At 40.5% G+C, this 12,559-nt stretch overlaps 2 protein-coding genes across 2 annotated transcripts; one reads left to right on the top strand and one right to left on the bottom strand.

Moving 5' to 3' along the window:
* Positions 1 to 439: 439 nt before the first annotated feature.
* On the bottom strand, positions 440 to 5,170 carry LOC118793288 (major histocompatibility complex class I-related gene protein-like). Its single transcript, XM_036551400.1, has 5 exons — positions 5,053 to 5,170; positions 3,874 to 4,134; positions 3,279 to 3,545; positions 2,536 to 2,829; positions 440 to 2,039 (listed from the first exon to the last, which is right to left on the bottom strand). The coding sequence occupies exons 1-5, from the start codon at positions 5,138 to 5,140 to the stop codon at positions 1,837 to 1,839; spliced, it is 1,113 nt and encodes a 370-aa protein (XP_036407293.1). The 5' UTR covers positions 5,141 to 5,170; the 3' UTR covers positions 440 to 1,836.
* A 1,476-nt stretch (positions 5,171 to 6,646) lies between these two features.
* LOC118793311 (glucosamine-6-phosphate isomerase 2-like) lies at positions 6,647 to 11,846 on the top strand. Its single transcript, XM_036551434.1, has 7 exons — positions 6,647 to 6,706; positions 7,119 to 7,278; positions 7,461 to 7,562; positions 8,749 to 8,931; positions 9,398 to 9,582; positions 10,775 to 10,949; positions 11,551 to 11,846. Exons 2-7 carry the CDS (start codon positions 7,155 to 7,157, stop codon positions 11,613 to 11,615), a joined length of 834 nt encoding a protein of 277 aa, XP_036407327.1. The 5' UTR covers positions 6,647 to 6,706; positions 7,119 to 7,154; the 3' UTR covers positions 11,616 to 11,846.
* Positions 11,847 to 12,559: the final 713 nt, after the last annotated feature.

Here is a 12,559-nt window from a genome sequence, read left to right as displayed (position 1 = left end):
TGAGGTAAAACACATTGATGGCTATAAAGTGCTAAGTATCCCTGATTGTTCCTTCTTTTCCTTTGAAGAGATTGAATAATTCATCACAATGGTATAGCAAAGAGAAAGCTTACCAGTACCCTGTGGCTCAATTTTCTTAATCTTTCAGAGTAAGCATTACTGTGACTGCAACAGTGTGGTTACTGATGTTACAATGAAGAAGCAAAACAAACTTTTTTTATTTTATTATGTTAAGTTATGTAAATGTATACAGTATATCATGTCAGTATTTTTTTAAATTAAATTGTCTGTTTCTTATTATTAGGTATGTATGAGCAAAAAATCTGGTGATTTGGCAGGGTGGTGTGAAACATGGTGATTATCTATGTGTATTCCTGGGTGTGGGTGTGTGCTGTGTGTTTCCAAGAATGCGTGTCAACTAATGGGAAAATACATGACTATTTCACAATTACAGCTAAAACAAAAACAGATTCATGTTGTGCTGTTAGACATAAATAAACATCCCATGCAGCGTTAACTGTTGTGTTGTGATATTTACAAGATTTCACTTTAATGTAAAAGTGAAATTTAGTCTGAATAAACAGTATACAGAAAAAAAAACATTTATAAATACATCTTAAAATAAATGAAATGACCAAGCTAATGGTACAATATGCAATTTCACATTGTCATTCTACTGCAGACCCTAGGAGTCTTAAAAATAGCAAACATGGTTGCTAATTTGATGTGAAAATCAATGAGTAAATCTATCTTTATCTTCTCGTCCAATGTTTCTATAAATCTACTTGTTTCTATAAATTCCATATTGATCACTGAAGGCAGATCCCCTGACATTCTCATTGTGTTTGAAACCATCTCCTCAAGGTTTAAACTAGCTGACAGTAAAGGTCGCTAATGGCTTAGGGTCACCTAATAGCGGGATGCTGCTGAAATGAGTTGACAGTCGCAAATCAATCAACCCCATTCATGGTGCAAAGGACAATACGGCAAATTCTTGGCATCATTTTGTCCGCTGGAGCACACCCAGCCAACGCAGGACAAGTCAAGCAGTGGTATGTTGTAGTGGTTATTGGCTCTGTAACTGTGGTGAGGCACTGCTGCTGGCCCCTTCTGTTTCAAGAAAAACATCCAGTAATATGTAACATGTACGTGGCCCTGGGCACGTCCAGAGCTCATACAAATTGTTATGTAATAACGCAACAATGCAAGAAAGGTCATAATCAGATCTGGCCTTTGGGAAACAGTGAATACACGACTCACTTATAGCAGACAAACTTGCCTCTTCTGGAAAACTAGATGCACTTGCACAAGTCAGTCAGCAGAGGGCCGTGGTTAAAGTTTTCCATTTCCTCATACTGTAACTCAGGTTTTTCAAATACCTACAACTGAGAATGCATGTCATCCTAGGGTACATAACATCATGCATTGCTGCTCTTTACCTCAAGCATGTTAGGTTAAAGGGGAGGTTTTCTCTTGATGTATTACTCAACCTTAACTGGAAACTCAAGACAGTTTTAAAGGGCAGTGTCTGAAAACAGGATTGCAGAGATTAATACTTAATATGACCAGGTTTTAATCCACAGGCACTGCTCTGCCCATGAATAAGGACCTTAACCTGAACTGACATGGTATATAGCTATATGAATATAAAATGAATGAAATGTAAACTATAAAAATAAGTTTGGACAAGGGTACTTGCCAAGTAAATTGATAATCACAATAACAATTATATGCATGCAAAAAATGGAGGTGTTGATGGGGGAAAGTCCATCTTCTGTTCACAGTTCTTTCCCAGAGAATGTGATTCCAGCTGTCTTCCTCTCTTCTTCTCTCTCTCTATGCCTCAATGTCTCCTTCCTTGGCTTCTGTAGCGCTGTTGATCTTCTCCATCTCCGCCACCTGCACATTCCCATTGCATCCTGGCTCACCTCTTCGCCTCATCTTGCACAGGAAGAAGGTACCAATGGCGAGCAGAGTTGCACTCAGAATGGCGAGTGACACTCCGGAGATCAGCGCGGCACCTGGGCCTGGATAGGACTCTGCAGACAGGGCAGGCAGACATTCACATGCATGTATAGGGAGGCACTGCATCGATTTGAGATACCTGGCTTTGCGCCTTAGGTGAGCCAAATCCCACCAAATGATGTGGTTTTAGCAAATACAATTTGAGCTGCAAGAAAACGGATATATTAAAGAATATGTATAAGAGAAATGCCCCATATAAAATATGTATAAGAGAAATGCCCCTCATTGCTCCAACTTTTCTGTTTTAATTGTGGATGAACTTTATATATGTTAAAAATATATTATTTTATATTTTAACAGTATACATACAGGTCATTGTTATTAAATGAATTTGGTCTTAAGATAGCAGACCGTTTATTGTAACTTTTCATTTATTGCAAGAATAAATATCTTAACACAGACTAAAAATAAGAAAAAAATTCTACATTTAAAAAACGTAAACATGCAACACTGGAAGAAAATATATCTATACCTTTATGTTTTCTATTTAAATAAACCTTCATGTCTTACCCCATGTGATATCCAGCTTGTTGTCTACGCTGATGTGCCTGACAGTGCAGGTGTAGCGATGTCTCTCTTTCATCTCCCCGTGGCTGATGATGAGGCTCCACCTCAGCTGGTACGTCCCGTCTCCGTTGGGCAGGGGGGCTCCCCTGATCAGCTCCTTGTCTGGGACGGGTAGGCCATCTTTCTGCATGGTTGGCTCAATGTGTCGGGGGTAGAAGCCCGTGGCCAGGCAGGTAACTTCACCCTCGCCACCCCCGCTGTACCTTTTCAAAGGCAACACTGTGATCCTGGGACGCACTGTTAGTGGGGTGCCCGACAGAACAACATCACAGAAGCTCATTAACATACCACAGCTGTAAGGACCAATCACTGATCTACATCTTCTTGATAGAAAGGCCAGTGTGAATATCATTATGGAACATCTTGCACATGCACGTTATAGCGAGTGAACAAAAGATATTAATACACCATGTCAAGATTTTGTTTTTATAGTGGGCTTCATAAATACATTTGCGTGTATTATATGCTATTGCAAATAATAATGATAAAGATGATTTGGTAAAGATGATGCTGCAAACAGTTATTTCATAGACAGTTAGCATTATGATAATCATCAATAAAACATGGCCCAGAGTATCTGGTGGTTTTGATCCTCTGAAAATGGGGACCTGTGGTGTCAAATTCAGACCGTGTCTGCAACTTAAGTGGACAAAGGTCAGCATGGAATGACTTTGAGTGTGCTTTACCTATCTTTTTTAGAATGCTCTTCTCCTTGTGAAGGTAGCTTTTCAAAGTGCTTATGCACATGGGTTGGTACAGGTGATAAAACAGCCCCTTGTAGGATTCCATCAGCCAGTGGTCCTTCACCAGTCCTGGGATGAGGGAACTCCACCTGTAGGACTTCACATCGTAGAAGAGCACGTCCTTCCCATTGTAACAGTCCTTCGCATGGAACCTCTCTGTGCCGTCGTCATCCAGCTCACACCCGGCGATTCTCTGGTATGTGTGGAGTGCTGAAACAGATGGATGGACATCTGATCATCTAATGAGTAGTTACATCTTCTGTGACCTCCCTCACATTAAAACGCAGGCTAACATACGGCCAAGCATGAATTACAGATTAATGTAATATACATCATATCTGCGTGCACGCTAGCCAGGGCGGCATTGTAAGTTAAGTAATGTGAATGTCTGTGGAGGAGGCATAGGGCGGTATGTGTTTTTTTTCCGAGCAAATTCATTTCCATTCGTGAGCTACCTGTCCTGCCCCGCAGTTTCGGAACCGCTGGTGCGCCCGCTGCCATGAACCTTTCCTTCCGCACGCCTTAGAAATGCACTTACCAACGCTGTGATTAAAATACTCCTTCATGTTATGGAGTTTGGTTTTGAGGCTGTAAGCGGCGTGCGCGATTGCCAAGTACTTCATATCTGCGTACGAAACGTCGACCTGCTCCTGGTGCCGGTCCCATCGCGACAGCATCATCCTGTCTTCGCTATCGTAGTACTCCACCAGAACGTCGTCCACCATGCCAACGATGACCATCTCCGGGAACGGGCTGGGCCCCACGGTAAGCGTAATGAAGTACCATAGGGAGTGAGTACCTGCGTGCCAAAGCCGGTCAGTCTCCTCTGTTAGCTGTCAAATCACAACTTAAGAGAGATCTACAGGCCTATGTTGTCTGAATATCATGCGATTGTTAGCTACTAAACAATATGACATTTTCAAAATCTTATTCGCTTAATCAATCCGAACGCCAACCATCTGAGTGATACAAATCGCACATGACAATTGAACATTTGCTAATACACTAAGAAATAAAACAAAAATATACAAAATGCAAATAAATGTTACTTTGTCTTGTTGGATTACGGTATAAACAAAGCCACTCTTCCCACGGATCTTCCCCTGTAGCTACAACCGGTGACTAAATGCAGTATACGCTGAACTGACAATATGAGTAAACCACTCACATAAGATTATACCTTAAGAGATGTATCGACACTTCTCATTCAGTGGAATATTTTTCAATGTTATAGGTTGGTTGAGATGTACAAACAACTAATTCATGTGGTCACATGACCACATTCTGACAATATTTAACATATATTTATCATATACATTATGCTCGCTGTGCATTCCCATGTTCGAATTTAGTTGTTGAAACCGCAGGTCAGTTAAACTTCTTAATGTACACTTAGTCATCTTATTTATAACACATGTTGTCTTTTTCCAATATTCTTTTATCACTATATAAATAATTACCACCTACTCTCGCTCTCCCCCACATACGAGGAGGCAGCATAAATGGAGATGGTTGAATAAGGTAAAAATAACTGATAAATATTCAAAGATTCAGATACTTAATTAACCGAATGACTTACGTGTGCCTTAATTGAAAGACAGTCAAAGCGAATACTCAGGAAAGGCGTTTTAACCAAACAAATCACTGTATTTCAAACTTTTGATCTTTAAAAGCTGAGCGAGTCACTGAATTCGGATATCTTATATGGGTTACATACCTGTACATACAGTCTTTACGAAAGAAAAAAGAGTTAGTACAGCAAATAAATACATTCTTTTCACCCCTGTACCGGCGACTTCCTTCATATTTGCGTCGGTACACCTTCAAGGTGTAAAACAACCTTTGACCAATGGCGGTCAAGTAGAACAGGCGGTTTCCACACTGCCTGATGGAAATACGAGCTCATATCTATGACATCACGAATTTGTTTGTGTTTGGCAGGGAAGGATTAAATTAAAGTGAAAATGAAGTTAAGATTACTCCACGATTGTGTCCAGTATCGCTTCATGAAACCATGCACTTATGTTAACGCCATGGTACATATTACTTCTTTATAGAGTATACATATTTTAGAATGTTTGAATGTTATTTATACACCTGGACATTTACTGGGAGAAATGAAAGTTCAGTACCTTGTCTACGTACCCAAACAACTACTCTCTCTCTCTCTCAATCTCTCTCTCTCTCTCTCTCTCACACACACACACACACACACACACACGCAGTGCACATGTTTGATTGTACTGTCAATTGCATCTTTATTTCTTACATAAATGCACAGTACTGTGAAAAATTAATGAGCTATACTCGTTTCAGTTTCCAAATGCTGCCATCATCTGGTTCAAATGAGGTTTAACACTTGTAAACGAGTAAAAATGTTATACTACACAGAATTGAGCTGATTATTTCATGTACTGTGTAAATCAATTGTTTTCAGTTTCAGTATTACCAGTACAGAAAGCTAAGAAGTTCACTAATGTATTTTTATAATGTTGCATGTCTATCCTAAATATTTTTGTTAAATTACAATGATAGTGTAAGTTAGGCATGGATTTGCCTCCAATTCCACAAAGAGAATGGCTATAATCAGTTTTAAGCTTGAATCTGTCCAAAACAATTTTAACAGGATACACTGCATATCTTGAAAATGCTAGATTTAAAAAAAAAATAAATAAATAAGATAAAAACTGTTCTTTGAAAGGTATTTTTATTTTATGGTTGATGCAGTATAGATAATCCATGATTTTTCGAATTCAAATGATTAAAAAGTGATCTCCCATTAACAGCGGTATTTAATCCCATGTTTTACACTTCTTAATATCTTATCAGTACATTTACAAAACAAAGTCTGCAATTAAAATTCTATTGTTTTTTTTTTTGTTTACTTTTAAAAACTTTTAGAATTGCATACAAAACAGTAAATACTGTTGCAGAGATTGGTATGCTACATTTATTTTTAAATTTTTGATATGAAAGTGATTCTGATTCATTGTAATCAGCTTCTCAGCAACAATGTGTTCTTTCCATACTATGTATGATTCGAGAGATAGTTGTTTTTCCTTTATACGTAATAATAAGTATATAAGAGGTTATATTGTGGCGGAAGACTGCGATATTAGAATAAAGACAGACGGAAGTTTATACGTTTAAACGTATTTTATTCACATCAAAGCTGAAATTAAATAGGAATTCACTGTCATTTTACTGAGAGGATAACATGGGAAAAATAAAAGTAAACCTGATTAAAAATGGGTCCCGCCTTAAATCGGGACCCAATAAACTTGTGTGCTTCTGTCACGTGAAATCATAACCAGAAGGCAGTCACATGATCAGTGTTTTCCGCAATTTCGTACTTCGTGAGATTGTTGCAGGCGAGTAAACTATTATTTCCATTCATCTAAGAAATGGTAGCGGTTTATGGAATGTAAAGTACGCTACAGCAATATACTTATGTGGATAGCTACGTCAAAGGTCGCAAATTGTTGCAATAGACGGTGACTTGATAGAGTTGCGCTCACAGCACCAAATAGCTAGCTGGCTAGCTAGCGAATATTTTAGCTTTCAACAGATTTGCTTGCTTACTAAGGACTGAGGACAATAATATCTGGCTGAGTTGCCCGTTCTTTTCTACATATACAAATCAGTTTATATGGAGTTCCCCTGCATGCTAATTACAGTATCGTACAAAACAAAAGATACAAGTTACCTCTCTCTTATTAAAATTGATTTAAATTGTTGCTGATGAAAAATCGATTCTCTGCATTCCATTTATTTGTTCTACAGCCATTCCACTTTGATACAGACCAGCAAACAGTGAAAATGAGGCTGGTGATCCTCGAAGACTACGATCTAGCAAGTGAATGGGCTGCGAAGTACATCCGGAACCGCATTATCCAGTTCAAGCCCAGCGCAGACAAATACTTCACGTTAGGATTACCCACTGGTAAATATGTGGAAAAGCATGGTTTTAAGATGAGTCTTCTAATACTTCCCTTTTTATTTCGGCTGTCCACGTTCTGTTGCATCACTTGTACGCTTTCTCATGAGACCTAGCATTTTCATCACATCGAGATGATTGATTTAATTTGTGGTAACAAAATCTTTTTATCCCCCCCCTCTGCACAGGAAGCACGCCCCTGGGCTGCTATAAAAAGTTAATAGAATACTACAAAAGCGGAGACCTCTCTTTTAAGTTCGTCAAAACCTTCAACATGGATGAGTACGTAGGTAAGTCTTACCTCGTTGTACACTTCTGGCTATGTACCGGAGATCTCTCAGTAAAATACTGGAAGAGCACAATACGAACATCAGAGAAGGCAAATTCATTAAGACCTCCCCAAACGCGGATCAAACAGAATGATCAATTTATTTATCAATTAACAATTAATTCATTTTTCAATTAATTAGGTTTTGCATATATTCAATGCAATTAATGTGCCTTCTTTCATTGTGAAATAATTTTGGCCTTGGAATACCAATTTCTTGGTGGCGGTGGCATGCAGACGTGGCGTGCAAACATGGCGTGCAAATTCAAGCCTGCATGCGTTAAGATTGGATCTTGGAACTACAGAGGGACAATAATAGTCTTCTCCATTGGAAAACAGTGAAGTTAAGTTCTTAGATATTACGCCCACAAATTGTGTTGGTTATGTCCACAAACATAGCCAACAAGTATTTGGGTTTGATTTTGGGGCTTTTCAGTTCTTATTGGATAACTGTTTTTTTCTGGCATCCTCAAGGCCATTGAATGTGGAAGTACAGGTCTAAATTCCAGAACTGGTGTGCTTATCTGCCCATGATGGTGGTTATTAAACAAATATGTGGGAAGGGTGCATTATTATGCAAGTTATGACAGCATGACTCTGCATCATATTGAGAGGAAGTGCTTAGGGCAAGTGAGCAAAAATGCAGATTGGGACACAGCCTTTAGGGTCGATGAACTTGCTTGCTTTTTCTTTTTATTTTCCTTTGTTCTTTTTATTTTTTTTAAGTTTTATTTTCTTTTATTTATCTTTCTTTCTTATTTTCTTTATTTTTTTTAGCTTTTAGAATAAAATGGCTGATGGACAAGCACAGATGACTGTTCTTTCACGGGGCCAGCACCCACAGTCCATCTCTCTCAGCACAGAGTAGTATGCAGAGAAGCAGTAGTCGGACTCAATCAAAAACCTTCCTGGACCAGAATAATAATTCATGTATGGTCCCACAATTAAATAACCTGTGTTTTGGATGCACATCTACATATTTGAAGAAGTTTGCACATAAACTGTCTAGCTCATTTTGCATTTTATGAGTTGGGTGGGTAGCTGGCTACACTATGTTGCAAAACAGAAAGTAGTTGGCTAGATAAGTTAACTAGTTAGTGTCAATTAGGCAATGATAGGTGATCTAAAGCAGTTTCCCTTCTCCTCAGGCCTACCAAAAGATCACCCAGAGAGTTACCATTCCTACATGTGGAACAACTTCTTTCAGCATATCGACATCGACCCTAACAACACCCACATCCTGGATGGAAATGCCCCTGACCTGGAGGCAGAGTGCCAGGCCTTTGAGCAGAAGATCACGGAGGCCGGAGGGATAGACCTTTTTGTTGGAGGCAAGCCCTAGATCTCATCTCCCACGTGGCAGTGCAGCGCCGCGTCTTTGCAGCTTCGTCGAGATTTAGCTCCTCCACCAGAAGTGTAACGTCCTTCAGTATATCAATACTGACATCATCACTCAAGATTCAATTTAATGTAACAGTATAGTGAAGTAATTTGGGAGATTTTTTTTTCACTATGGCAGCTGACTGAGTGAATACATCTCGCCCTTTGCAAGAGTACACAGTCTGTCTGGCACCATTTATTGACGGGTCACAGGAAATGATGTGACTCAGTGAGGCACTGTCCAAGGCCTCCAGTTTGGAGGTTGTCATTCGTCGGACGGTGTGTGAGTTTTTCTCGTGTATTTCACACTCTGGTTTTCATTCACAGCTACATAAACATACACCCTACAGCAGGTCAACTTTGAAGGACATAAATTAACTCTCTGAAATGACTCCAGCCTCCTCTTCTTCCTGGCAGGTATTGGACCTGATGGACACATTGCCTTCAATGAGCCCGGGTCCAGCCTGGTCTCCCGGACGCGTGTTAAGACCCTCGCCAAGGACACCATCCTCGCCAATGCCAGGTTTTTCGGCAATGACCTGTCCAGGGTCCCCACCATGACCTTAACTGTGGGTGTGGGAACAGTGATGGATGCTAGAGAGGTACAGTAATAAAAATGAGTACCAGGATAATACAGTGATACTAATGTGTAGAATGCAGTAGATTCTCACCAACCATCACAGTTATGTCCCTAATTTAGTCCACAGTTAAAAAATCCATGGTTGGATCACAAATCTGTGGGGAAATTCTTGAGAGACAAACATAAACTCCAGTAAGGGGTGAATCAAGCATAAAAAGAGCTACTCTAAATACAGAGACAAACACAAGTGTGAAAACATAGGTTCACAACTGGCAGGCAATAGCAACAGTAACATCATCAACATATCTTCAGTGGCTATACATAGGGAATGTAACTTATAATACCTGAGGCGAGCGACACAACAGGTACTGGCACAGTCTTCAGCATTGCAAGTGTGGAGGTGTGTGAGGTGCAGCTGTCCCTTTGCCAGCACTTATCTGCGCTGGGCTTTCTCTCACTGTCACCACTTAACAGTGCAGCTTCCAGTAACTGACCAAATATCCTCAGTATCCTCCAGCCCATATCAGGGCCGTTAACTTTAGAGAGAGCTTGGTATGTCCAACTAAGCACTTTCGGTGAGGTATATTTTCTAATTTTTCAAGTCTGTTTTTTCCCTGAAAACTTGTAATAAATTGGAAGTCCCAAATTTCAGCGAAAACAGAAATGCTTCAAAACTTTCAAATTTAAGTTCCCACAAAGCTGCTCACTCAATGTGACTCCTGCATTCCTGATGGCTGCATAGCTCAATCCCCAGTGAATTTGCCGTGAGTGCAGTTTCACCTGGAAACACATGCACTGTTCTCGAGTCCATTGCTTCTACACACCAGTAAACGGGGCTGACAGTGGCCATTAGGTAAATACATTACAGCAACAGAAAGACTCGCTGAGGCATACAGAACTGTACCGTTTAAATGCAGGCTAAATTGGGCAGTTGAGGTGGACAATACAATTAAAAAAATAAAATCATGAAATGCATAGATCTGAAGACTTGAGGCAAGTCACATTCAGTTAGTTCTCACTTTGAATGCCTGTTAAAACACTACTTCAAGTTCTGAGATTGTTAATCGTTAAAAATGTGGCCACCTGGTATGTTGTATTAAGGCCACAGACTCTGTTCGATAACTCCAACCCTTTCATTGGTTTTAAGCAAAAGTCCCCAGGTCAGAGTCTCATTTGTAGTGGGAGGAACTCTTGTGCATTCACCTTTGTTTCAGGTCATGATCCTAATCACGGGAGCGCACAAAGCCTTTGCCTTGTACAAGGCCATCGAGGAGGGGGTCAACCACATGTGGACCGTATCAGCCTTCCAGCAGCACCCCCACACCATCTTTGTGTGTGACGAGGACGCCACCCTGGAGCTCCGGGTCAAAACCGTCAAGTACTTCAAAGGTGAGGCAGGCGTACAAGGGTCAGCAATAACACGCCTGGTAGTTTTACATTTACATTTGCTCGTTTAGCAGGATGTAGTCTGAATAGGTGGGTTTTCAGTTTGCACTGGCCTTCTTCCCAGCTACATAGGCTAAACTGAGGATAGTTGTCCTCAGACTGTGCTGGATTAGTTGGAGTCTAAATTAAAACCCACTTGCTGATACCTCACTCCCCTACCCCCCTTTGGACAAGTCGTGTGAGTGCATTTTTTTGATGTCATTCAGGTACCCTCCCCAAACATTAGACCAGACTGAGACTCCTACCCAGACACCATCCCAACCCAGGCCATGTTTTAAGCAGATACAACTCCTAATGCATCCCTCAGTTAAGGACCAAAACGCACTGGCATCAGATTGAATTGTGACCTTAATCTTGCGTGCATGTCCTACGATTCCTTCAGTATCTTTGAGTCATGTAGGTGATCCTAGGCTTTTTCACTGTCCAAACTTGAAGAGCCCTTTTTTCACTTAACTGGTCCTGCATAGATGTGTATTGAGGTGCTGATTTTTGTTCTTATGTGTGTATGTGCTGTAGTCACGTGACAGTGCTCTTCCTCTTAAAGGGCTGATGCACGTGCACAACAGGCTGGTGGATCCTCTGCACACCATTAAGGAGCAGAAGCAGTAAGGACCGGACATGTGCAGGCAGACGGGATCGTTAATGTGGCCGTCGCCAAACGGTCAAACCCGGAGGGTGCATTTGCCCAACGACCTATGCACATTTGGAAAGATAAACAGTATATTAGTCGAGACAACCATATAATGGAAATTGATAATAACAACAACAACAATAACAACAGTAATAATAGTAATAGATTGGATTGATACAGCACTTTTCAAGGATCTAAAAAGTGCTTTTCAGTGGAATGTGGGGGGGGGCTCACCTGAACCATCACCAATGTGTAACACCTACCCAGGTGACACACGGCAGCCAGTTTGCACCAGAACGCTCACCACTAGGTGGGGAGGGAGTAATGTGTTACCCACTTTAAAGTGTGTGTGTGTGTGTGCGGGGGGGGGGGGGGGGGGGGTTATGATTTGGCAGGATTGAAAGGCTATCCATTCTAAATGACTGCATTGATTCAGGTCAGGGACCATATTTTCATGTTTTATGGGTTTTTTAGTGGCTTCTGTACTGTAAATCTACCACAGAAGCAAACCTGTTGTTTGCGACACAAATGAGGTTCGGATTCCACATTTCAAATTGGAATGTGCAGACTGTAAAATATTCCATTCTCCCCCAGGATCTCATGCTCAAGTAACCCCCCTCCCCCACTTGAAACTGGGTAACACATTCCCCACACACATATACATCCCCACACTGAAAGGGCAGTGTGAAGCAGTTCTTCCTTTGTAATTGGACTTCGGATTTGTATTCACTCATACTTTTAGGTAGTAGAATGATGTCAGTGTATTATCTATTATTTTATGAAGGGATTTTGAGCTCTCCTTTATTAGTTTTGATGACGGAGAGAAGAATACTGTAATTATGTTCATTGACAAATTTTTGTATCCTGATTTAAGCACTTGATTTGTGATGGTCAAATGTTCAAATAATCAGATAGTCCATTT

This window comes from Megalops cyprinoides, chromosome 18 (assembly GCF_013368585.1).
Source record: "Megalops cyprinoides isolate fMegCyp1 chromosome 18, fMegCyp1.pri, whole genome shotgun sequence".
Lineage (NCBI taxonomy): Eukaryota > Metazoa > Chordata > Actinopteri > Elopiformes > Megalopidae > Megalops > Megalops cyprinoides.
Note: the sequence above shows the minus strand (reverse complement) of the source record. Positions and strands in the feature narration are given on the sequence as shown.

What these genes read in the sequence shown, in the direction of transcription:
- LOC118793288 (XM_036551400.1), bottom strand. Translation starts at nt 5,140, where the DNA reads ATGAAGGAAGTCGCCGGTACAGGGGTGAAAAGAATGTATTTATTTGCT. An exon ending in GTATTTTAATCACAGCGTTG is followed by an intron (nt 3,546 to 3,873) that starts GTAAGTGCATTT and finishes CATCTGTTTCAG; the next exon opens with CACTCCACACATACCAGAGA. An exon ending in CAAGCTGGATATCACATGGG is followed by an intron (nt 2,040 to 2,535) that starts GTAAGACATGAA and finishes CCCTGTCTGCAG; the next exon opens with AGTCCTATCCAGGCCCAGGT.
- LOC118793311 (XM_036551434.1), top strand. Translation starts at nt 7,155, where the DNA reads ATGAGGCTGGTGATCCTCGAAGACTACGATCTAGCAAGTGAATGGGCT. An exon ending in CAACATGGATGAGTACGTAG is followed by an intron (nt 7,563 to 8,748) that starts GTAAGTCTTACC and finishes CCTTCTCCTCAG; the next exon opens with GCCTACCAAAAGATCACCCA. An exon ending in AACCGTCAAGTACTTCAAAG is followed by an intron (nt 10,950 to 11,550) that starts GTGAGGCAGGCG and finishes TTCCTCTTAAAG; the next exon opens with GGCTGATGCACGTGCACAAC.